General features: G+C 42.6%; 1 protein-coding gene across 2 annotated transcripts in view; it reads right to left on the bottom strand.

Moving 5' to 3' along the window:
- LOC140486476 (cell adhesion molecule DSCAM) overlaps positions 1-26,930 on the bottom strand; it is a 693,577-nt gene that overhangs the window by 111,895 nt on the left and 554,752 nt on the right. For both annotated transcript variants that reach the window (XM_072585696.1, XM_072585695.1), the window contains 4 exons: positions 23,253-23,323; positions 20,489-20,729; positions 10,423-10,569; positions 8,901-9,056 (listed from right to left, as the gene is read on the bottom strand). In XM_072585696.1, the coding sequence (XP_072441797.1) occupies positions 8,901-9,056; positions 10,423-10,569; positions 20,489-20,729; positions 23,253-23,323 (615 nt within the window). The remainder of the gene's footprint in view (positions 1-8,900; positions 9,057-10,422; positions 10,570-20,488; positions 20,730-23,252; positions 23,324-26,930) is intronic.

The raw sequence follows: 26,930 nt of genomic DNA on the forward strand, positions 1-26,930 counted from the left end.
ACTTTCCATCATGTTCTCGCACTTTTATTTTCAGAAACTCCTCAAGACCCTACATTTATCATTTTGGTCATCTGTCCCAAAGTTTCCTCCTGTGGTTCATTGTAACATCCCAGAATCATAGAATCCCTACAGTGTGAAAGCAGTCCCAGTGAGACCACAATGACCCTCCAAAGAGCATTCCACCCAGGCGCATCCCCCACTCCACACCCCCCTCCCGAAGCCTTATTCCCTGCAACCCTCCACTTCCCATGACTAACTCACCTAACCTAAACATCCCCCGGACACTATTTAGCATGGCTAATCCACCTAACCTGCACATCCTTGGACTGTGAAAGGAAACCCATGCAGACTTGGGGAGAAAGTGCAAACGCCACACAGGCAGTCACCCAAAGTTGGAATCAAATCCAGGTCCCTGGTGCTGTGATGCAGCAGAGCTCACCACTGCTCCATCTTGTTTTATAACACTTAATCTATTGGCAGTGTTAACTTTCAATGGCTACCAGTCTGGTTTACCAGGAAGGGAGAACACCAATTTTTTTTTGATGTAAGAATACATCCCAAAGTGTTATAAAACAAGATGGAGCAGTGGTGAGCTCTGCTGCATCACAGCACCAGGGACCTGGATTTGATTCCAACTTTGGGTGACTGCCTGTGTGGCGTTTGCACTTTCTCCCCAAGTCTGCATGGGTTTCCTTCCACAGTCCAAGGATGTGCAGGCTAGGTGGATTAGCCGTGCTAAATAGTGTCCGGGGGATGTTTAGGTTAGGTGATTTAGTCATGGGAAGTGGAGGGTTACAGGGAATAAGGCTTGGGGTAATACAATAATGTTTAAAATAATGAGTATTGAAAAGATTTGGGCTCAGGTTAAGGTTTTAGATGTAGGTTTGCTCACTGAGCTGCAAGGCTCATTTCCAGATGTTTTGTTACCCTACTAGGTAACATCTTCCTTGGGTCTCAGGCAAAGCAATGCCGAAAATTCCTGCTTTCTATTTATATGTTTAGGTTTCTTGGGTTGGTGATGTCATTTCCTGTGGTGATGTTATTTCCTGTTCCTTTTCTCAGGGGGCGGTAGATGGGGTCTAACTTGATGTGTTTGTTGATAGAGTTCTGATTGGAATACCATGCTTCTAGGAATTCCCGTGCAAGTCTTTGTTTGGCTTGTCCTAGGATGGATGTGTTGTCCCAGCCGAAGTGGTGTCCTTCCTCAACCATATATGAGGATACTAATGAGACAGGGTCTGTCTTTTTGTGGCTAGTTGGTGTTCATGTATCCTAGTGGCTACAGGAAAACAACACATATGGACCAAGTATTGAACTACAGAAGCAATCATCCCAACACCCATAAACAAAGCTGCATCAGAACATTATTTCAACGAGCCAACACACACTGCAGCACAGAGGAACTATGTTGAGCAGAGAAAAATCACCTAAACCATGTATTCAAAAAGAACAGGTACCCAATGAACACAATCCGCCGATTTCTCAGCAACAAACCCAAACAAGCAGACAAAACACCTCAAGAAACCCAAGCCACTCTCCCCTACATCAAGGGCATCTCGGAAATGACTGCCAGACTACTCAGACCCCTTGGCATCATGGTAGCCCACAAACCCAACAACACACTAAAACAGCAGCTAATGAACTTGAAAGACCCTATACAGACAATGAGCAAAACTAATGTCACTTACAAAATACTATGCGAGGACTGTAAAAAACACTACATTGGACAAACAGGCAGAAAACTAGTTACCAGGATACATGAACACCAACTAGCCACAAAAAGACATGACCCTGTCTCATTAGTATCCTCGCATATGGATGAGGAAGGACACCACTTCGATTGGGACAACACATCCATCCTAAGACAAGCAAAACAAAAACACACACGAGAATTTCTAGAAGCATGGCATTCCAACTGGTTCTCTATCAACAAACACATCGAGTTAGACCCCATCTACCACCCCCTGAGGAAAAGGAACAGGAAGTGACTTCACCACAGGAAATGACATCACCAACCCAAGAAACCTAAACATACAAATAGAAAGCACGAACTTTCAGCATTGCTTCGACTGAGGCCCACTGAAGATGTTACCTAGTAGGGTAACGAACGTCTGGAAATGAATCTTGCAGCTTAGTGAGCAAGCCTACATGCAAAATGTTTAACATTTCCATTCTTGCATCATGGCTTCACCACTCCCTACCTCTGAAACTTCAAAAGCCCTACAACCTCATGGGAACTGTGACTTCTTGAGTATCTTTCCCTCACTCTGACCCCTAGGTCATGGCTACGTTCTAGCCACCTAGAGTCCTGGCTTTTATAAAAGGGACTAGCTCTTATTCCATATAATTGTTGTAGTCAGAACTATTAACTGCCCCTGGTAATGACTGGCCAGTGCTAAATTCCTTAGTCACCCTGTCACACAATCTCCCCAACCTCATCATCAACACATAGTGCAAACCACTGACCATTGATGCTGTTTTGAACATTGGTAATGGATTGTCATATCATCTAAAATCCTGCAAGCTCACTCTAATCCTACTTCCAGGGCATTGGATGTTTTGTCACATTATGGCAAAAGAGAAAATGTGTGTATTTTGAAATGACGTACCTCATAATTACACAAGAGGTGTCACTAACCCTGAATCTCACAAGTAACCCTAATAACATATGCAATAAAAAAGAATATATGCAATTATTGAATTTATTGCATTAGTGATGGTTTGATCAGTTTGAGGACCCATTTGTGAAATATTAAGAGGGAACCTAAATATTTTAAACATTAACTTTAAGAACTAATCTAAATAGTCGTTCAACGTCTGATTGGATGGGTTTGACTTAGATATTCTTCTACTTTTAGGGAATTTTACAAGTAAGGAGCTCATAAATGTCAAATAATTACTGGACAAATTCTAATTGGAAACTTAAAAGAACATCTTTACCTGGAGGATGGTACAAGTGTGGAACTTGGCAAAAGTGAGGACTGCTGATGCTGGAGATTAGAGTGATGCTGGAAAAGCACAGCAGGTCAGCCCTTCATCAAGGGCTTTTTCCCGAAATGTCAATTTTCCTGCTCCTCGGATGCTGCCTGACCTGCTGTGCCTTTCCAGCACCACTCTAATCTTGACAAGTATGGAACTCACTAACAGGGTGTAATTGGAGAAAATGGCATAGATATCTGAATACATATAAAACGTAAATTTAATAAATACACAAGGGAGAAGGAAATAGAAAGATATGCTATGATAGAGATGGAGTGAGGGAAATGAGCATTAGGTAACTAACATCCACACAAACACTTCAAAAGAAATGGCTTAACTCTGTCTATAAATTTTCGGAGGCTTGCCTCTTTTTGTCCTACATGTACACATGAGGAAATGGGCAGAGAAAGCCATGAATCCCATCAATACTTAATGCACTCAATGGTAGAATACCAAATACACCATCTTCTACTATCAGTGGTTCGGGTTTGTTTATAATGCAGACTAATTGTGGTATTAAGAGAGTGCTGAACTGTTGGAGCTGCTTTGACACAAGTACCCTAGGATTAGAGTTTGTTACATTATCCAAAACTAGGCTCCTGACTACGGTGTAACTTCAGAGTTTGTGATAATATCTTCATCTTAATTTAAGAACAGTCTTACAAAGGCAGTTTTGGAAATGACTCTCTTACTTTATCCTATGTCTAGGGTGGCACAGTGGCCGAGTGATTAGCACAGTTGCCTCACAATGCCAGAGACCAAGATTCAATTCCAGCCTTCAGTAATTGTCTATGTGTAGTTTGTACATTCTCCCTGTGTCTGTATGGGTTTCCTCTGGACACGTTGGTTTCCTCCCACAGTCCAAAGATGTGTAGGCTAGGTAGATTAGCAATGGGAAATGCAGGGATACAGACATAGTGTGGAGGGATGGGATGCTCTTCAGAGGGGTGGTATGGACTCAAATGGCCTGCTTCCACACTGCAGGAATTCTATAGATAGATTTCATTCAGTTGGCATAGACACCATTTAAATCACTCGATTGGTATCTTGTTTGGAAATAAAATTACTACATAGATAAGTGCATGATGTAACTATTATAATTGCTGAGGCATTAAGTACTGGACTAGAAGCATCAGAATAGGTGTGGGCCCTTCAGTTTCTTGAACCAGTTTCACCAATCTATTCAATTGTACCATCTTACACATTTTCTTAGTTTCATCATTATGAATATGCTTACTTAACAAAAACGTATTGATCTTGGGGATGAGGGACTTCAATAATGTGAGAAAACTGAAGCAGTGAGGCGTGCTTTTCTTACAGCAGTGAAAGCTAAGAAAAGGTACACATATATAATAATCAATAATTAATGGGAAGAACTATAGAGGAACTGTTTCCAGGTGGCAGAAGGGTCAGAAGCCAGAAAATATATATTTAATGTGATTGATAAGGAGCTAGAAGTACAACAGAGGAAAGATTTTGCTTTTACACAGATTTATTATAATGCAGAATGTATTACCCTGAAAAGGGGGTGGATTCAGATTCAAATTGTAACACTCAAAAGAGAATTGGATACATTCTTGAAGGAGGAGCTTTCAGAAGGCTATGGGGAAAGATCAAGGCTGTGGAATTAATTGGGGAGCGCTACCAGGGATACTTTAAGGGCTTGACAGTCCAACTGACCCTCTTCTGTGATCTATCATTAAATAGCTTGATCTCTTAATGGGAGAGCTTCAGATTTCCAACACTTTTCAAACAAAGCACTTCCTGATATCAACCATGAATGACTTAGCTCTAATTTTAAGATTCTATCCCTTGCCAGAGGATATAAGATATCACTATTTAAGTTATCAACTCTTTTCAACCTTTCCAACATCTTTTTTTTAGATTGCCCATTAAATGTTATATGCACAAGAGAACTCAAGCTGCTATAAAAGCTGCCCTTATAAATTAACTCTTTAAGCCAAGGTATAATCCGGTGCAAGCAGGAGTAGGGAACTACAGTGAGGATGCCATGGTATTGTGGTTGAGGGAGCCATTCAAGTGACGGGAATAGATACTGTTGTCTGCAGCCGTGGTCATGAATCCCAAAGACTGTGTTGCCTGCCTGGTATCAGGATTAAGGATACCTCCTTAGGGCTAGACAGCAACTTAGAGTGGGAGGAAAGGGATTCTATCATCATCACTCACGTTGGTACCAATGACGTTGACAGGGCTCAAAAGGAGATTCTGCTCAAAGAAACAGTTAGGAAACAAATTAGAAAGCAGACCCTTCAAAGCAATAATCTTGGAATTATTCCCCGAGCCACGGGCAAACTGGCATAAGGCAAATAAAGTCAAATGTGCACCTCAAAGATTGGTGCGAGAGAAATGGGTTTCAGTAGATGGAGCTTGAGGACCAGTACTGAGTAGAAGGGAGCTGTTCTGGTGGGGCAGGATTCACTTGAACCATGATAGGACCAGTGGTCCACTGAATCCTATAACCAGGGCACTAGAGAACATTTTAACCTCAATAGAGAGGAGATACTATAAAGCAAAATGATATGGTGGCACAGCAAGACATAGTTAGGTAATAATAACCAGAGTGTGACAGAAAGGGAAAGAGTTTGCAAACTTCAGAGAAAAAAACAGGAAATAGGATCAAAGGTAAAAAAAAAGATGAAAAGGTAAAATTAAGAGAGAACTGTGCAGATAAATTAGCAGGAATGACAGCAAGCAGATAGTTAAGGATATAGTTCATGTCTCTGAACAAAAATACATCCCAGTAAGGAGGAATGACTCCAAGAGAGGGATAAACTAATCATGGCTACCCGAGGAAGTTATGAAACTTATGAAATTGAAACATAAAGAACATGAGGAGGCAAAAATCAATGATAGCCCCAGGCATTTTAATAAATTCAGAATCCAGCAAAGGAGGGCTGAAAAGATATGACAAAGAAAATAAACTATCAAGGCAAATTGGCCAGGAAAATAAAGAAAAAACTGGCAAAAAGATCTTCTTTCAACATAGAGGTCAAAGTGAACACTGCTCCCTTAAAAACTGAATCTGGGGAGAAGTTAACGGGAATAAGGGAATGGCAGAGGAGTTTTACAGATATTTTTCATAAATGTTTTGAGAAGGAAGAAACGTTGAACATTCCATTAATGCTAAAGAAGGAATTAAGTACTACCATCACCATTAGAGAGGTAGTATTAGACAAACTAATGGGCTTAAAGGTAGATAGGTCCTGTAGCCCCGATGGCTTGCATTTCAGGATTCTAAAAGAGGTAGCTTCAGAGATAGTGGATGCATTGGTTACAATTTTCCAAAAATCATTGGGTTCTGAAGATGTTCCAGAGGATTGGAAAACTGCCAATGTGATAACCCTAGTGAAAAAGAGAAGGAAGTAAAAAGCATATTGATTAGCCTAACATCGATTATTAGAAAAGTATTGGAATCCATTATCAAGGAAGCAGTCGCAGAATATTTGGAAATTCATAGTCTAATCAAAAAGAGTTAGTATGGCTTCATGAAAAGGAAATTGTCTCTGACTTTTTTGAGGAAGTTGCAACTAGTGTGGATAATGGGGAACCAGTAGATGCGTTGCATTTGGACTTCAAGAGGTAGTTTGACAAGATATCTCACAAAAGGTAAAGTTATAACAGCCCATGATGTTGGAGGTAGTATATTAGCACGGATGGAGAAACTTAACTAATCGATGGATGGCACTGTGGCACAGTGGCTAAGCACTGCTGCCTCACAGCACCAGGGACCCGGGTTAGATTCCGGCTGCAGGTGACTGTGTGGAGTTTGCACATTCTCCCTGGTTTCCTCCCACAGTCCAAAGATGTGCAGATTAAGTAAATTGGTCATATTAAATAGCCCATAGTGTTCAGGGATATGCAAGTTATGTGCATTAGTCAGGAGTAAATGTAGAAGAATGGGTCTGGGTGTGTTATTCTTCAGAGGGTTGCTGTGGAGTTGTTGGGCCAAATGGGCTGTTTCCACACTGCAGGGATTCTAAAAAAAAAGACAGAAAGTTGGAAAGGGGTGGGGGGGGGGTGCATTTTCAATGGTTATAGATCATTTGTATTCCGCTGGCCTAAATGCCACCATCTTCTCTTGATGACTTCTACTCTTTCTATCTTTGTTACTGTACCCACCTCTCACCAAGGCTTGTGCTCTATCACTCACACTGATGCCTACAACGTCTTCCCTCACTCATTGTCACCCTTATCCCAACCCCTGAAACCACTCACCCTGCATGGCCTCTGTGCTGATGACCTACTCACAAACACCTCCACCAACACTAACAGCTGCCCCACTCACATTCACGCACCTCCCTCTCTCTTTTTCAGGAGGAAATAGGGCCACAATAGGCAGAAAGAGTCAAGATGGGTGAGGGGCTGCCCAACATTCAATTCTTCACCCCTCGTGTGGAGACTATCTTGACTGACTATCCTGGGCAACTGACTATCAGTGTTCATGCCTTTGGATTGGTATTGGACACTGCTTTGTCTCACTGTGTTTTTCTGTTCTGTGCAAACCACTGAAAATGTTAACTGATATCATGAGATAAGCTTGGGTTATAAAAGACAGCTCCAGGGAGGAGCTAACCATGTAGCATTGCCATAGCTGTGATCGTTCAGTTGTCTCTAAGTTGTGTATCAGAACATTTCAAAAGCAATAATACATCCTTATACTTAGATTGAACCTGATATCCTACAAGAGGCAATCATGCATCTGAGATGTAATGTAACTAGGTAATAAATATTACCAATTAAACCTATTTACTTTTTATCAAGGTTGACATTTGTTTTACTCATTTACAAGACCCGAGCATCACTGGCCAGGATTTGTTATCTTTCTCTAATTGCCCAGAGGGTAGTAGGGAGTCAACCACATTGCTGAGTTCGAGAGTCACATGCAGGTTAGACCAGGTAAGTACAACAGTTTCCTTCCCTAAAGGGCATTGGTGAACAAAATGGGCTTCTTCTGACAACATTTTCATAGGCATTTTATGACTCTTAATCCCATTGGTATTGGATTCAAATTCCACCACGGCAGAATTTGAACCCATAGTCCCAGAGCATTATGGCCCCTAGATTAGTCGTCTAATAACGATACCACTAAGCTATGACCTCTCCTCCCAACTGCTGCAGGTTTTTTTGTGGGCATTCTTCCTCACATAAAATCCATAACTTACACAAGAACAAGAAAGATTGATGGCAGTGATCCCGCCCAAAGTTTATTTGTCAAACCATTATAACACGCTGGTAGCTCAGACAGCCAGCACTAAATTAAGGCAGGGTAGATGAAGCTCAGACTTGACAGTTAATTAATGCTGATATAGAACAGCCGAAATGGAGGGAGTTCCCTTTACCACCACGAACCTCCGCAATTTTAGAAGAAAATATATTTCGACAATGGAGGCACTCAAACTGTGTGGAGTACACTAATGGATACCACCAGCTAATGACCTCACAACTCCAATATGAATGGAGTTTCAGTTGGTCTTAAGAGGTGGACATTTAACTTTGTAATTGGTGTCATTGTACAATCTTGATTTAATTAAGGTCTTACCATTTGTTGGAATTGGGGGAAGCTGCAGAATGCTGCACTGTACATAGGACTTTATGAAAATAGGGTTGAACAAACATTTCAGAAATGATTAGCTGGAGGTAGTGCAGAGGAAGATTACTAAAATAACACCTCGAGTGAGTGAGTTGTATTATGAGCTTCAGTTGGGCTTGTTTTTACTGGAGTTCAGAACACTGAGGGGCAACTTGATTGAAGTTTGGAAGATCGTGGATGGTCCTGACCAGGTTGACATGAGAAAGATGTTTTCTCTTTTGGGGACAGCACCATGCTGAAGGGGCTGAATGGCCTGCTTCTCCCCATTTTGTATGTTTGGATGATTGGAGCATCATTATCATTAACCTACCATCCTCCTTGGTACGTGTAAAGATCTGCTCGCTCCTGACTCCGTCTCCTGCCCGGGTAAATGCCAGCACCTGTATACTGTAGTTGGTGAACTTCTCGAGCCCGTCAAGCTCCAGCGTAACCTGGATGGTTGTGACATTTCTAATCTCTCCCAGCTCTGACAGAAAGGAAAGGAGAAGAGCAAATGTTGAATTGGGCAATCGTACATGTTAACACACTCAGAAGGCAGACAGGAGGTCAATGACCAAGGAGTGGGAACGTCATTCCAGGGTCTCTTTCCTGCTGCAGTGCCATCTGCTGGAATATGAATACCGCATGCCTCGCCTCAACTGTGAGCTGCCGTCAGACAAATTCACTGATGGTCTGCATTCTCACAGGAAGAATTATTGTCTGATTTAGATACTGGAGCATCTGCTCCTGTCTTTTTAAGTGGCGCTTTGGAAACCTGAGTTATCAATCAGAAATTAAATTTGTCCAGTTTCCGAAATGGCAGAAATCCATGACTGTAAAACCACAGGAATCAAATCATAGGGGCTTCCTTGTGTCTAGAGGAGCCCACTATAATTTGAAACAAGCTATCAGGTGACCTCACCTGATGAACGCCCAGCACTCTGAACGCTTGTGATTTCAAATAAACCTTTTGGACTATAACCTGGTGTCGTGTGATTTCTGACCGCGAAATTTCAATAACGTTATGGTTCCTTGAAAGTGTGGCGTCACAAGTAGACTGGATGGTGAAGGAGGCATTTGGCATGCTTGCCTTCATTGGTCAGAAGACAGATTACGGGCGTTGGGACGTCAGGTTATGAATGCACAAGACATTGCTAAGGCCACATTTAGAGTACTCTGTACAATTCTGGTCTCCCTGCTATAGGAAGGATGTTATTAAACTGGTAAGGGTGAAAGAAATATTTACAAAGATGTTACTGAGAGTGGAGGGTTTGAGTTATAAGGAGAGGGTGGACAGGCTGGGACTTTTCTCATTGGACCATTGGAAGCTGAGAGGAACCTTGTAGAGGTTTATAAAAGCATGAGGGGCATAGATAAGGTGAATAGCCAAGGTCTTTTCCCGAGGGTAGGGGAGTCCAACACTAGAAGGCATAGACTTAAGGTGAGAGGGGAAAGATTTAAAAGGGACCTGAGAGGCAACTTGATCATGCAGAGGTTGGTGCGTGTATGGAATGAGCTGCCAGCGGAAGTGGTAGAGGCAGTTACAGCATTTAAAAGACATTTGGACAGGTAAATGGATAAGGAAGGTTTAGAGGGATATGGTCAAATGCAGTCAAAATGGGAGTAATTCAATTTAGGGTACCTGGCTGGCATGGATGAATTGGACCGAAAGGTCTGTTTCAGTGCTGTTTGGCTCTATGACTCTAATTGATAATGGCAAATATACTTTACCTTGGCTCTCCTTTCCTGATCAGCCACACTGTCAGAAATAGATAGAGGCAAGGAAGCTGATGTTGTGTTGCTGAATGTCAGGGACTGCTGTCATTATCCATAGCTCACTGCAACATACTTACCTCCATCTGGGAGATTCGCCCAGTAAATAACTCTGTATCCTTGGAGAATCCCATTCAGCGCCTCTTTTGGTGGCATCGACCAAGACAGTGAAATGGCTTCCGGAGATATGGCATTGGCTTGGACATTGTCTGGTGGTCGGCTGGGCACTTGTCATAAGAGAGAAAAAAAACTAAATAAAAGGCACAGATGTGAAATTCTGCAAAAATGTCATTTTAGTGCAGGAAACATGATTGAAAGCGGCTATGATACCCAAAGATACCAAATGTGTTTCATTTTATTTCTAAACATTGTTACCTTATTGATTGTATTTTAAGGGTACCCTCACTTGTCTGTGACTTCTGACTCCCATGCCAATGTGATTGGCTGTTAACGGCTTTCTGACGTCGCCTAGCTCAGAGCTATCAACATGTGGCAAACAGACAGACCATTCAGGATGCACCATTTCTCCAAGGTCATCAGCTCTTCCAGAAGAAAGGTTACCAATAATTTCTGAAGGCTAACTAGGGATACACAATAAATGTTGGTCTTACTCATATTCGAAAAGTGAATCAAGAAAATCGTGTTGAAGAACTCATTTGTTGTGCAGTAGATGGAAAGATAGGGGAAAACAGATTTTAAAAAAAACCCATCATGTCATTATGCAATCTTATGCCTGCAATTTTCAGGATAAAGTCTCAAGGTTCTTCCTTGACATAGGCCTGTGGTTGGAGATCAACCTGCCCATACAGGAGGCTGGCATGATATATATAAAACATGAGAAATGTTGTGTCGATATGGAGATGAGGAGAAGTAGATGGGTAGGCAGATTCTGTTCAGTTAGGGAGTGTTGGAGTAAAGCATCTCCTGGACCTCCCTGTTAGATTCAGTAGAGGCACAATGTTGACTCTGTCCAATTGAAAGGGTTTCGAGTGGGTTAAAATCTGAAGTAAAGTTTTGCTGGAGTGATTCCAAGCAAACATATCAAAGACTAGTTTTATCCTATGATTTGCAAAAGGTTAGCCTTCAGAAATTATTGGTAACCTTTCTTCTGGAAGAGCTGATGGCCTTGGAGAAATGGTGCATCCTGAATGGTCTGTCTGTTTGCCACATGTTGATAGCTGTGGCACAGTGGTTAGCACTGCTGCCTCACAGCGCCAGAGACCTGGGTTCAATTCCCGCCTCAGGCGACTGACTGTGTGGAGTTTGCACGTTCTCCCCGTGTCTGCGTGGGTTTCCTCCGGGTGCTCTGGTTTCCTCCCACAGTCCAAAGATGTGCAGGTCAGGTGAATGGGCTATGCTAAATTGTCCATAGTGTTAGGTAAGGGGTAAATGTAGGGGTATGGGTGGGTTGCGCTTCGGCGGGGCGGTGTGGACTTGTTGGGCCGAAGGGCCTGTTTCCACACTGTAAGTAATCTAATCTAATTTCGAATCCTTCACCTATTTATCATTTTTATCTGTCCCATTTCTTTACATTTCAACTGAATATACTGTTTGCTGTCTGACCAGCTGGGGGCACTGTAGGAAGGCGGAAGTATCTTCTCTCAATGCACTCAGGCTGCTTAAACAGAGAATTCTGGCATGGTAAGGAATATTGCAAGCCAATTAATAACATCGTCATCCCTTCATTTCTGTGAGTGAAATGTGAAACTAATTCCACTTTCACATGTTCTCCCTCTTTCACCTTGTATAATATCTAGTACACCCCACATTTGATTCTCTTAAGATTCTTCCTCACTGTGACAAAGCCACAACCTTTTATTTTATCCTTTCTCAGGTTTTCAAAGCTAGGAGCACAGTACCTACCCCAGCCTATTGTTGCTCCTAAAATACCATCAGACTTTAAAAACCCTGGCTTGCTATTACTTAACTAATTCTTCTCCTGTGTGACAGCACTCTGGTTCATGTCATACTACAGGTGACCACACACTCTCACCCTCTCCCCTCTTCCTCTCACACACTCATATAAGGCTATGAGGTTAATTTCCATTTGCAGATTTGTATTTGCAGATACATTTTATTTTGTTCAAAAGGCACATAATTTATGGGCAGTCAATGTGACATTTTTAAATTCCTACTTTGGAAGTAACAACAGTCTGACTCCAGGTTGGGACAAGACAGACTCTAACCTCACACCCTTACTGCATTGTCTGAGCTGGGATGTCACCTTTTTTAAATATAAAACCTTAAGTTATATTGGGGTAGTAAACTCTGGGATTTACATATTTATCAATTGAAACCTGACTCACCATTCTAAGTGATTACAGACTTAACAGCCAACTAGTTTTGTCTAATACATTGCATCAGTTGTACTCTGGGCTTTTTCTTACAAATTCGATGTTCCGTGCATTCAGACCCACTAGCTACCTGACAAATGAGCAGCGCTCTGAAAGCTTGTATTTTCAAATAAATCTGTTGGGCTATAACCTGGTATTGTGTGATTTTTAAGCATGACACAACACTTTGAGCATTCAATTTTCTTATGGGGACTAAGATCTGTGAAGACTCACTCTCTTGCCCTTTTGGCCAATCCTACTCATCAACGGCGGTTCCACATAAGGTGGAGTAAAAATTTCCATCTCTGGCACTTAAATCACTGCAATATAGGAAAGATGTTGTGAAACTTGAAAAGTTTCTGAAAAGATTTACAAGGATATTGTCAAGTTTGGAGCATTTGAGTCATAGGGAGAGGCTAAATAGTTTGGGGTTATTTTCCCTTGAGTGTCTGAGGGGTGACCCTAAAGAAATGTATTAAATCATTAGGGGCATGGATAGAGTAAATGGTCAAGGTCTTTTCCCCAGAGTAGGGGAGCCCAGAACTAGAGGGTGCGGTTTAAGGTGAGGTGGGAAAAATTTAAAAGGGAGCTAAAGAACAACTTTTTCATGCAGAATGTGGTCTATATATGGAATGAGCTGCCAGAGGAAGTTGTGGAGGCTGGTACAATCACAAGATTCAAAAGGCACCTGGATGGGTATATGAATAGGAAGCATTTAGAGGGATATGGGCCAAGTGCTGGTAAATGGGACAAGATTAGGTTAGGATATCTGGTCGGCATGGAAGAGTTGGACCAAAGGGTCTGTTTCCACGCTGTACATCTCTATGACTCTATTACTCTAATTAACATGCGAATTGGAAGATGGAGGAGCAGAACGAAGGGAGAGGAAGGAAATGAAGACAAAGAGAAGGAAAATGAAAGAAGAGAGGGAGGGGCCAAAAAATGGGAAGTGACAGGGAAAAGGGACAAGCTAAAAAAGTGAAAGGAATGAAGAGGTCAAGGAAGTGAAAAACATAGACAGGTTTTTTCTCTATGAAAGCACGCAGCTCCAAGCCTTCGGCCTCACTCTCTCGGCGAAGCAGGTAACGGCTGTCTGTTGGTGTTTATTTTAAGTCACGGTATAGTCCAGTTATTGTTTTTTTTTAACGGTTAAAATTTAAAGTTTTTTTTAAGCGCCTAGTGGACCCAGAAGCTGGTGTCGCGCTAGCTTACCTGGGAATGTTTTTTCTCTATGAAAGCGCACAGGCGAGGAACCCGAGGCACTCCAGGGGTAGAGCCTCCGACCCGCCCTCCTCCTCTAACCTAATAATAAGACCCGTTGTGGTAAGCAGGTAAGTGCTGCATTTTGCTTGTTTGTTTCTTTAGATCCAGTTTTCTTTTTAAAGTTTACCTTTTAGAGGGATGGCAGCGAAGGCAGTGCAATGTTCCTCTTGCAAGATGTTTGAGGTGAGGGAAGCCATTAGCGTCCCTGCTGATTACACTTGCGGGAAGTGCACCCATCTCCAGCTCCTCCAAGACCGTGTTAGGGAACTGGAGCTGGAGTTGAATGAACTACGGATCATTCGGGAGGCAGAGGTGATCATAGATCAGAGCTTTAGGGAAGTAGTTACTCCGAAAGTTATAGACAGATGGGTGACAGTGAGGGGGACTGGGAGGAAGCAGCCAGTGCAGGGACCCCCTGCGGTCGTTCCCCTCAATAACAAGTATACCATTTTGGATACTTGTGGGGGGGACGACTTACCAGGGGTAAGCAACGAGGTTCAGGCCTCTGGCACGGAGCCTGTCCCCGTTGCTCAGAAGGGAAGGGTGGAGAAAGGTAGAGCGATAGTTATTGGGGAATCAATAGTGAGGGGCACAGATAGGCGGTTTTGCGGGGGCGACAGAGACTCACGTTTGGTATGTTGCCTCCCAGGTGTCTCTGATCGTGTTTTCCGGGTCCTTAAGGGGGAGGGGGAGCAGCCCCAGGTCGTGGCACCAATGACATAGGTAGGAAGAGGGGTGAGGATGTTAGGCAGGCTTTCGGGGAGCTAGGTGGGAAGCTCAGAGCTAGAACGAACAGAGTTGTTGTCTCTGGTCTGTTACCCGTGCCACGTGATAGAGAGTCGAGGAATAGGGAGAGAGAACAGTTAAATGCGTGGCTACAGGGATGGTGCAGGAGGGAGGGATTCCGGTTTCTGGACAACTGGCGTTCTTTCTGGGGAAGGTGGGACCTCTATAAACAGGATGGTCTCCACCTGAACCTGAGGGGCACCAGTATCCTTGGGGGGAGGTTTGCTAGTGCTCTTTGGGAGGGTTTAAACTAACTCTGCAGGGGCATGGGAACCTGGACTGTAGCTTTAGGGTACAGGACCTTGAGTGTAGGAAGGTTAGGAACAAGGCATCGATCTCGAAGGAGGGTGCCGGTAAACAGGATGGTGGCTTGAAGTGCCAGAGTATAAGAAATAAGGTAGGTGAACTTGTAGCATGGGTTGGTACCTGGGACTTCGATGTTGTGGCCATTACAGAGACGTGGGTAGAACAGGGACAGGAATGGCTATTGCAGGTTCTAGGGTTTAAATGTTTTAGTAGGGTCAGAGGTGGGGGTAAAAGAGGGGGAGGTGTGGCATTGCTTGTCAAAGATAGTATTACAGCGGTGGAAAGGACGATGGAGGAAGACTTGCCATCTGAGGTAGTTTGGGCTGAGGTTAGAAATAGGAAAGGTGAGGTCACCCTGTTAGGAGTTTTCTACAGGCCTCCTAATAGTCCAAGAGACGTAGAGGAAAGTATTGCAAGGATGATTCAGGAGAAGAGTGAAAGTAGTAGGGTTGTTGTTATGGGGGACTTTACCTTCCCAGATATTTACTGGGAAAGCTATAGCTCAAGTTCGTTAGATGGGTCGGTGTTTGTCCAATGTGTGCAGGAGGGTTTCCTGACACAATATGTAGACAGGCCAACAAGAGGTGAGGCCATACTGGATTTGGTTCTAGGTAATGAACCAGGCCAGGTGTTAGACTTGGAGGTAGGTGAGCACTTCGGGGACAGTGACCACAACTCGGTGACTTTTACTCTAGTGATGGAGAGGGATAAGTGTGCACTGCAGGGCAGGAGTTATAGCTGGGGGCAGGGAAATTATGATGCGGTGAGGCATGACTTAGGATGTGTGGATTGGAAAAATAGGCTTCAAGGGAAGAACACAAATGATATGTGGAGCTTGTTCAAGGAGCAGCTATTGGGTGTCCTTGATAAGTATGTACTAGTCAGGCCGGGAGGAAAGGGTCTTGTGAGGGAGCTGTGTTTTAATAAGGAATTGGAATCCCTTGTAAAAGGGAAGAGGCCCGCCTATGTAAAGATGAGGCGTGAAGGTTCAATTGGGGCGATTGAGAGTTATAAGGTAGCCAGGAAGGATCTAAAGAGAGAGCTAAGAGCAGCGAGAAGGGGACATGAAAAGTCCTTGGTTGGTAGGATTAGGGAAAACCCTAAGGCTTTCTATAGGTATGTCAGGAATAAAAGGTATCGGTCCAGTCAAGGATAGTAGTGGGAAGTTGTGAGTGGAGGCAGAGGAGATTGGAGAGACACTAAATCAATACTTTTCGTCAGTATTCACTCAGGAACAGGACGTTGTTGCTGATGTGAATATTGAGTCACAAGTGATTAGAATGGATGGCTTTGAGGTATGTAGGGAAGAGGTCCGGGGAATACTGGAAAGGGTGAAAATAGATAAGTCCCCTGGGCCTGATGGCATTTATCCTAGGATTCTCTGGGAAGCTAGGGAGGAGATAGTGGAGCCATTGGCCTTGATTTTTATGTTGTCATTGTCTACAGGAATAGTGCCAGAAGACTGGAGGATAGCGAATGTGGTCCCCTTGTTCGAGAAGGGGAGTAGGGATAGCCCGAGTAACTATAGGCCGGTGAGTCTCACTTCTGTTGTGGGCAAAGTCATAGAGAGAATTGTAAGGGATAGGATTTATGAACATCTGGATAGGAATAATGTGATCAAGGATAGTCAGCATGTTTTTGTGAAGGGCAGGTCATGCCTCACAAACCTTATTGAGTTCTTTGAGAAGGTGACCAAGGAAGTGGATGAGGGTAAAGCAGTAGATGTGGTGTATATGGATTTTAGCAAGGTATTCGATAAGGTTCCCCATGGTAGGCTACTGCAAAAATTACGGAGGTATGGCATTGAGGGTGCATTAGAGTTTTGGATTAGGAATTGGTTGGCTGGAAGGAGACAGAGGGTAGTAGTTGATGGTAAAGGTTCATCTTGGAGTGCAGTTACTAGCGGTGTTCCACAAGGATCTGTTTTGGGACCATTGCTGTTTGTCATTTTCATAAATGACCTGGAGGGGGGCTTGAAGGCTAGGTGAGTAGGTTTGCGGATGATACGAAAGTCGGTGGAGTGGTGAACAGCGAAGAAGGATGTGGCAGGTTCCAGCGGGATATAGATAAGTTGCAGAGCTGGGCAGAAAGGTGGCAAATGGAGTTCAATGTAGCTAAGTGTGAAGTCATTTACTTTAGTAGGAGTAACAAGAAGATGGATTACTGGGCTAATGGTAGGCTACTTGGTAGTGTGGATGAGCAGAGAGATCTTGGTGTCCATGTACACAGATCTCTGAAAGTTGCCACCCAGGTAAATAGTGCTGTGAAGAAGGCATATGGTGTACTGGGCTTTATTGGTAGAGGAATGGAGTTCCGGAGTCCTGAGGTCATGTTGCAGTTGTATAAGACTCTGGTGCGGCCTTATCTGGAGTATTGTGTACAGTTTTGGTCGCCATACTATAGGAAGGATGTGGAGGCACTGGAACGGGTGCAGAGGAGGTTTACCAGGATGTTGCCTGGCATGGTAGGAAGATCATATGAGGAAAGGCTGAGGCACTTGGGGCTGTTCTCATTGGAGAAAAGAAGGTTTAGGGGAGATTTGATAGAGGTGCATAAGATGATTAGGGGTTTAGATAGGATTGACAGTGAGAACCTTTTTCCGCGTATGAAGTCAGCTGTTACTAGGGGACACAGCTTTAAATTAAGGGGAGGTTGGTCTAGGACAGATGTTAGGGGTAGATTCTTTACTCAGCGGGTTGTGAGTTCATGGAATGCCCTGCCAGTATCAGTGGTGGACTCTCCCTCTTTATGGTCATTCAAGCGGGCATTGGACAAGCATATGGAGGTTATTGGGCTAGTGTAGGTTAGGTAGGCTTCGGTCGGCGCAACATCGAGGGCTGAAGGGCCTGTACTGCACTGTATTTTTCTATGTTCTAATAATAGAATGATGGAGAAATAGGAAAGAGAGATTGACAAGAATAACATAATGATGGATTGAAAGCTTAAGTGTAGCAGGTGAACAGATATGGAGATAGAAAGAGAAAGAGAGGAGGCAGAGGGGAAGCAAGAAGTTAAATAATGAATAGGCAAAAGCTGCTAAGGGTATGGTGGCACAGTGATTCTGTTATTTGACTCATAACCTGAATGTATGAGTTCATGTCCCATCATGGCAGCTGGTGAATTTAAATTCAATTGAGTAAATCTGGATGAAAAGCTATTCATGGTAATGCTGACCAGTCAACAACAAGATTGTCATGAAAAAAATAATTCTGATTATTGAAGTAAACCTTTCCATGATGGAAATCTGCTTATCAATCCAGCCCGTGGGTAATTCTGGGCCCACAACAATTAATTTGGAATTTGTCTGCTCTCTGAAATGTTCTACTAACCTATTCAGTATTGCTCAGCAGTGCTCACTACCACTTCCTCAAGAGAACTGGACAATAACGGAGTGACAACAGCAATGCCCTCATCCCTTGAATGAATGAATATCCAGAGGAAGTGGTGATGTGGGCTCAGTTACAATGTTTAAAAGACACTTAGATAAATATGGGAATAAAGAAGGTTTGGAGGGAAATGGGCCAGGAGCAGACAGATGGGACTAGTTTAGTTTGGGAATATGCTCGACATGGATAGGCTGGCTGGGCTGAACAGTCTGTTTCCATGTTATATGACTGTATGAAGGGAAAAGGAATGACAATCTAGAAGTAGCAAAAGAGAGAGGGATGAAGTCAAAGGGCAAGATGAAATTAAAGGGTGAAAATATAGAAGGGAAGGAAGACAAAGTGATAGCCAAGAGTGACACTTGGGTGTGAAGAGCAGTATGACCTGGTTATTTAAGAGTGTGCGGGTGAAGGAGTGTGCTGGGTGGAATTCATAGAGTCATAGAGATATACAGCACAGAAACAGACCATTCAGTCCAACATATCCATGCCAAACAGATGTCCTAAATAAATCTAGTCCCATTTGTCAGCATTTCTTCCTTCTCCCTCTAAACCCTTTCTATTTATATACTCATCCAGATGCCTTTCAAATGTTTTAATTATAGCAACCAATTTGATGGTTTTAGCTGGGGTGGAGACAAATAGGGGCAGTTTGAATAAGTAAGGAGATAACTAAAAATATTGATGGCGTGAAGTTGGGTTGAAGTTTATGTAGTGAGAAGATGAAATGAAGGGAATTGTTTAGGAAAGACCCAAACGTTCCTGAAAATGTACAATTTGGTTTACAATGAAAATTACTCTTGAATTTTTTTTGCCGTGAGCTTTGTGTTCACCATCTGGATTTACCAGGAGCTTGCAAGCTTCTAGCTGAACTCTGGTTTCTCACTCTTGAGGACAGCAGGGGAACACCTGGCAGGTGTACTGTTGCTATCCAAACCCCATGAGAAGAATTATTAGAAAACTCAAACTTGCCGAATCTTCACTGGGTCTTGCTGATTCCACCATGAAGATTGGCTTTTCAATTTACCAAGAAAGGCTTTCTGATGCGTTGTGCAAGGAAGACCTTGACAAAGGATCTTTGAGCCTATGTCCACTGATCTGAATCTCTTACCCATGCCTTTACTACCCTGATCAAACCCTCACTTTCCAGCCTCTGTAAACTTCAGGACATTCAAAACTCTACTACCCGCCCTCCTTCATCAGACTTTCTCATCTTCCTGTCCTAGGTTCCCGTTTGACCGTGTCTTGATTTCCAAACTTTCATCCTTACTTTTAAATCTCTCCTTGGCCTCAACCCTCTGTATCTCTGGCATTGTTTAAAAATAGGGTTCCCATTTAAGATGGAGATGAGGACGATTTTCCTTTTTTCTTGAGAGGATATTTGAAACTCCCTGCCTCAGAATCCGATGAGGACAGGTGAGGGAAGAATCACTGAATAATTCTAAGGCCGAGAGAGATAGATTTTTGACTAACCAGGTTAACGAGAGGTATGCATAAATGTGAGCTGGGCCCATAATTAGATCAGACATAATCTTAATGAATGGTGGAGGAGGCTCCAGGGGTTAAATAGCCCACTCTACTCCTAATTCATTGGCCTGTTTGTTCCAATTCTTAAAATGCTCCCAAAAACTCAACTACCCTCCAATTCTGGCCTCTGGAGCAACATTCCCAGTAATATTTCTTTTCCTGCTGTGCTGACCTCCAAGGTCTGTGTGTGTAAGCGCACCTTCTAGAAGGGGCAGTCATTCTCTGGAATGCTAATCAGCAATTATGGAGCTGCCCATTGGCCCTGTGGCCGCACAGCTGAGAGGGAATGTTGTTCTTGAGATAACATTGATTTCCAACATTATGCCACTGCTGGGTACAGCATGAGCTTCCCAGAGTTAGAGCTCTGCAATTCCTTCCCTAAATTCCTTCCCTCTCACCAATTGTCCCTCCATGACAAATCAACCCCCATGACCATGACTGCTTTGTCCTAATAGCCTCCTTCAGGGGCTCAGTGTCATGTCTGGTTTGCTATCACAACGGTGAGGCCTTCTGTCTCAGTCTAACCTGCGATCTAATTGTTAACCTACCATCCTCCAACGTTGTTGCAATGATTTCCTGTGAGGAGGGTCCCGTGCCCGCACGGTTACAAGCCTGCACCACCACTCCATACTGCGTGAACTTTTTCAGGTTGTCCAGTGTGTACAGCTCACTGTCGCCAGTTGTCTCCATGCTGATGATGTTAAACTGGTAGTTGCCACCAGTGCTGTACTCCCGATAACCAATTTGATAGCCACGGATTAGTCCATTTTGCAAGTGCTTCTTTGGAGCCTGAGGAAATGGCAGGGATGAAGAAAAGAGCACATCCATTTCCAGGCATGAAACCGATTACTGAGCAAACAAATGTTTCCTCTTCTGAGGAATATTGGGTTGAGGGATAAATATTTGAATTGGGTTGTGGAGGAGAGAAATCCCCTCCTTTATTTGCCAACAATGCCATGTTGGGTTACCTTACATCCAGCTGAGGGAATAGTCAGGGCCAAGGTTCAAAGACGCAGCTGAAAGACAGCACCTTTGATCGTGCAGCACTCCCTCAGAACTCCGAATGGATGGAGGTCACTGGTCAAAATTGGCAAATTCACTCAAGTCACTCAGTGAGTAGGGAAAGTCAGATAGGAACAGTTAGAGCTGTTCTCCAAGAATGGCTTAACACACATCAATAAGGCAGAGCAGGGGGGAGTTTAATTATATAGCTGTCAATGCTATGCATTGTCTGTAATTAATTGCCATAAACTGAAGAATTGGTCAGTTTTCCATTACTCACATTCTAAGTCCTGATATTGGAAGGATGTCTTGGAAAATTAAAACTGAAGAAGGGGAAGAAGCCAATTCCAAAATGCGTTGACATTTGCATCACAAAATTAATTTTCAAAACTACACCTGACAGTTCAGCTTTTCTATCAACCTGCTCTGCCAAAAATGTAGCAGTAAATAAACCAAAAATCAACTTTTGTACTGAGAAAGCAATATTAGACCTTACTGTAACTTCACTGGCTTTGAAAGCTTCTGAATCTGGCACAAAAATAACTCAGTAAAAACAATACATGTGTGAGAAGTGTGTGACAGTCTGTCAGATTCAATTGATGGTGATTACTTAATAAAATAATAGGACATGATTACATTTAGATAGACATTCAGAAGAACACATCGGAGAACGGACAATACCATGATGACCTCGATAGAAATGTTTGCAATTATATAAACAGGATATTTTTACCTTCTCCACTTAATAGCAAATTGTTAGAGTGGACAAGCAAATCAGTCAGATTATCAGGAAAGTATAAAGTTAAAGGAAACTATCTCCATATTTACACAACTACAGCAGCATAGCCCTCACAGGTAACTCTCTCTCTCTACACACACACACACACACACATATTTCTATCACAGTTATTTCCTAGCTATGCACTAATTCATATATTTTCATGCACACAGTCATATTTAGGATAGCACGGTGGGTCAGTGGTTAGCACTGCCACCTCATAGCACCAGGGACTCAGGTTTGATTCCACTCTTGGACAACTGACTGTGTGGAGTCTGCACATTCTCCCTATATCTACGTGGGTTTCCTCCCACAGTCTGATGATGTATAAATTAGCTGGATTGGACATGCTAAATTGCCATTGTGTCACAGGGATGTGCAGGCTAGGTGGATTAGCCATGGGAAATGTGGGGTGGGTCTGGTTGGGATGCTTTTGAGAGGGTTGGTGTAGACTCGATGGGCCAAGTGGCCTTCTTCCATGCTAGAAGGATTCTATTTACTCATACATTCCACTGACACAAATTCACCACTACATTACGTTTACTTTGTCAAACATGTACTTATAGCACAGACACAGACAGAAGACAGAACAGAGGTAGGAGTTCAGTTTAAATAGTTGTTTATAACATCCAGGTATATATTATGTTATGTAACAAAAAGAATGATATGCAAACAGAGAGTGGACTATGGAAAAGATCTGAAAATAAATAGGGTTCAGGAAAGCTTTAAATCTGGAGAAAAAAAATTAAAAAAAATTGGCTGCTTCCTTCTTCTGGAATATACTGTGATATAATCAAAGTACAAGTAAATCCAACTGTTTAAAATAATTGTCCTCACTGTACAACCTTAATACTGTGATCACATAACTGGACAAAACAGATCATACTGGCTTGAGTAACAACCAGTATGGCATAAGATGGTTACATTCTCAATTTTATTTGCAATTTTCAATGTCAGTGATTTTCCACAAATGGCCCCAGTTTTTCTACAAATTGTCCTTAAGTAAGGAAACAACACAATTTATATACATATACATATATATAGTACAAATTATTGCAATCAGTCCTCAAAATGACCTTAATCCCAACACGAGGTGAGTGCCTGCTGAGGTGTAAGATCACATAATAATTCACAGTGCAATCTCATATATTGTGATGCAAGGACAGTGTGTGACCACCAAGCACTGTTACATGGGCGAATAAGCATAAAGCAACTGGTTCCACTTGCTGAGGAGTGTGTGTAGCATTCCCTGGATAAGTCAAACCTTTAATCTATTTGTAGTGCATGGATCAGTCCACTGTATCCATGGCATTTTAGTGGAACAACGAAAATCCACAAGTGCTCAGCTAAAAATGGAACATAGCATTTCGCATTCACAAATCTTACCCCAAATTATAAATACGCCATTATTAGTCAACAGTCTTTAAGGCAGTTCCTTCAGAGATCAGTTCAAATAATGCAAAACCAAAAACATTTGACCATAAGTGCAAGAATTAATGAGTTAGAGTATTAGTTACATGCAAATGATTTACCTTCCATGTCACTCTGATACACTGAGAGGATAGAGATTCCAGCACAACATCGATAGGTGGGCCATCAGGGGCTAAAGACAGAGTTGAAGAATAAAAATGTGAGAAGGATCAGCTACATTGTTTTGGAGGAACGCAGAAGTAAGGGCAACGTAAAAAGCAACCAAACAGGGAAGCAAATACATCTGGGTGAATTGATCTTCAGTTTGTTTTTCACACTGCACTGTGTACACCCCACTCAGTTGACCACTTAGCTGAGTTGTTTGGCTTGTGATGCAAGGTGATGCCAACAGAATGGGTTCAATTCCCACACAGGCTGAGGTTACCACGAAGGTCCTATCTTTTGACCTTGCCCATTGTCTGATGTGTGGTAAACCACCAACAGTCATCTCTCTGTAATGAGAGAGTAGCCCTATGATTACCGCTCTAGTACAATGGCAACTACTACTACACATTGTGCACATTTATCCAGGCTGGTGCTTTCTCAAGCAATGGGGCACTCAGGTGGTCCCACCTGCATATCTTGCACTAGAGCAGTGAAGAATGGGAAAACCCACCACAATCCAATTGCTTGAATGAGCAACAGTTGAACCTCAGACTATTGATCAAACAAATTGATCGATTCAGTCTCGGCTGCCTAGACAGGATGAATTTATGGGAATGGGGCAGGTTTGCTGAACCAATTGGTCTTTTCTTACCAGTCACTTTCATACATTCGCTTTTAGTCTCTGGATCGACTGCTCGCACTCCTGATACTGCAGAGGCTTATTGGCTGTTAGAATCTGAGCTGAAAAATGTGTTGCTGGAAAAGTGCAGCAGGTCAGGCAGCATCCAAGGAGCAGGAGAATCGACGTTTTGGGCACAAGCTCTTCTTCAGGAGTGAGGAGGGTGTGCCAAGCAGGCAGGGAGGGAGGGTAGGGAGGATGGAGGATAAAAGGTAGGGAGGATGGACTTGGGGGAGGGGCGTAGGAATGCGATAGGTAGAAAGAGGTTAAGGTAATGGTGATAGGCCGGAGAGGGGGTGGGGACGGAGAGGTCAGGAAGAAGATTGCAGGTCAATAAGGTGGTGCTGAGTCTGAGGGTTGGGACTGAGATAAGGTGGGGGGAGGGGAAATGAGGAAGCTGGATAAATCTGCATTCATCCCTTGTGGTTGGAGGGTTCCTAGGTGGAAGATGAGGTGCTCTTCCTCCAGGTGTCGTGTTGCCATGGTCTGGCGATGGAGGAGACCAGGGACCTGCATGTCTTTGGCGGAGTGGGAGGGGGAGTTAAAGTGTTCAGCCACAGGGCGGTTGGGTTGGTTGGTGACACTCGCACACCTGCACCATATCAGCATCAGTTACCAGGGTGACTGGAGACAATAGGATAAATTCACCAATCACAATCTTCCAATGAGGTGCTATATAGCCAATGGGACCATAGGCTAAATGTAAGGTACCAACAATACAGCATTGATTCTTTAAGCTCGTGTTCCCTTCAAACACAGTTCCCTCCTCAAAGAGCAACATTGACACATTAATCTTTATACTGCTTGCAAGAGGCAGCTGTCAAATGTAGAACAGGGACAGTTTACTTGAAAGCAACAGGAATTCTGCCAATAAAACAGCAAGTAATTGTGTTTTAGGAATGCCTGAATTGAAAGGACTAAAGGCACCAATGGAGATAAAATAGACCAATTAACTTGATGAAGGCTTAAGGAAAATGTCTCCAGCCCCAAGTAATTTGGGTACAAGGAGAAGAAGTGGAAAGCAATTTGAAAAGTGAGTTAGCACTTGGTTCATATCTTAATGGAAACATTGTATAAAGCTTATTCTTTATTCCCAGTAGCTTTCTCTTCTTAAATCCTGTGGCTACTGGGGATAGGTGTGTAAGAACAAAGTTGCAAGGAAGTTTCTGAGAGCTGCACAATACTGTTCCATTTTTTTCTAGTTCTTTGTAATCTTTTCTGATGTGAGCCTTTGAGCTGAGTAGCCTGCTCAGTCAATTTGGAGAACAGTTACGAGTCAACCATGTTACTGTGTCTGAATTCACATTTGAATCTGACCAGATAAGCTCAGCAGATTTCTTTTCCTCAAGGACATTAGTAAACTAGATTTTTTTTAAACCACAATCGATGATACTTTCGTGGTCTCTATTACATGTCTGATTTATGTGTTATTATCAATTTTAGTGTTTGGATCTTAAAATAATGGCATATGGTTTGGTTGCTTTTCTGAATGACTTAGGTTAGACAGTCTTTTGTGTATTCATTAAGTGTTAGAGAGCAGGGATCCTTTGAAGTGTCAATTGAAGATAATTTTTACTGTAGCGACTAATGACAGATGGGGTTAATATTGAGGGCCATTATCTTGCTTTTGTTGGAGATTAAACAACCATTAATTTTAACTTGGAAAGCCCAGAGATTGAAAGCTTTTCAGCAGTTGGGTTGGAAACAACTATGGCCTCTTTCATTGAGATGAGATTTTGCAAAGCCGATATGTGAATAAGGTAGCTCAGTAGAAACATTTAGCTTGTGCAACTTCTGGATCTGGGTCTTTGGACAGAAATCTGCAATGTAATTAAAAGCTGATGAAATCTAAGCTCTCAGCTTTCTGTATATTTATGTAAGAAGACATTAGATTTTACAGATAAGGATGGGAAGAATCAACTAAATTACACGAAGATTAAAAATAGAAGGGTGATTTCTTAGGTTTTGAATTCTTCTAAAATGACGGAACTGTGGAACAGACGAGTCTTTGTTTTTATTTGTGTTTATAATCTTTCAAACCATTTCTGTATCTAGACTGTTTTTTTTTGTTTTTGTCTTGGGTGTAAGAAACTTCAAGTTTATTCTAAAACAAAATGTTCCAGATTTCCTTCTGTGATCTAACTTGTTCAGGAGTACGTTCAACTATGATCTTAATATGCTGATGTATCAAGCCTTTCAGTTCCATTCATAAAAATAATTAACACATTTAAAATGCTATTATCAGCTACAATGGGGTGTGAACTCATGTCCCCAGTGTATTAGCCCGGACCTCTGACTCCTAGCTTAATAGCATTACCACTATCTTCCCAAACACATCCCTTTGTAACTTTAAAGTCCCCCATCTGTTCTGTGATGTTGTTCCAGATAATGACTCCTGGTATTTGCCACTTCTATGAGTAAGTGGTACTGAGTGACAGTTGTTTGAGGCATTTTACTGCCACCAATTGTCCTTTGCTTTGACTTCAGGCTACCTAATGACCAACAGCAGAGGATACACCATTATAAAGTGTCTACAGCATAGGCAAGGTTCTTAGATAACAGGAAGGTTTATGTATTCTAGCTATAAGTACAATTACAGTACGTGGACCAAAGGGAGCCGGTAGAGAGACCCCGTTCCATCTGATAGTAGAGAAGATGAGTTTTACCTCTGCTATCAGTAGAGTGGTGAAAACCAAATGAAGATTAACCCCTTCAGAACAATTACTTGAAACATCAAGGTCATGTTCTCTTCTGGAGAACAAATATCTCCATTGTGTTCAGTGTTTTCTGACTGTTAGTTACAATCTCACAGCTCTGGTAAATCAATCTTTTTCACAAATTTTCTCCAAGCTTCTATACTCAGTTTACAACAGACCTCAATGTACACTGGGAGTAAGGTTAATTCGCATCAAAATCCTCAAAATAATCAATCATGAGGGTGACCAATCAGAGGAAA

Source organism: Chiloscyllium punctatum, chromosome 15, assembly GCF_047496795.1.
Source record: "Chiloscyllium punctatum isolate Juve2018m chromosome 15, sChiPun1.3, whole genome shotgun sequence".
Lineage (NCBI taxonomy): Eukaryota > Metazoa > Chordata > Chondrichthyes > Orectolobiformes > Hemiscylliidae > Chiloscyllium > Chiloscyllium punctatum.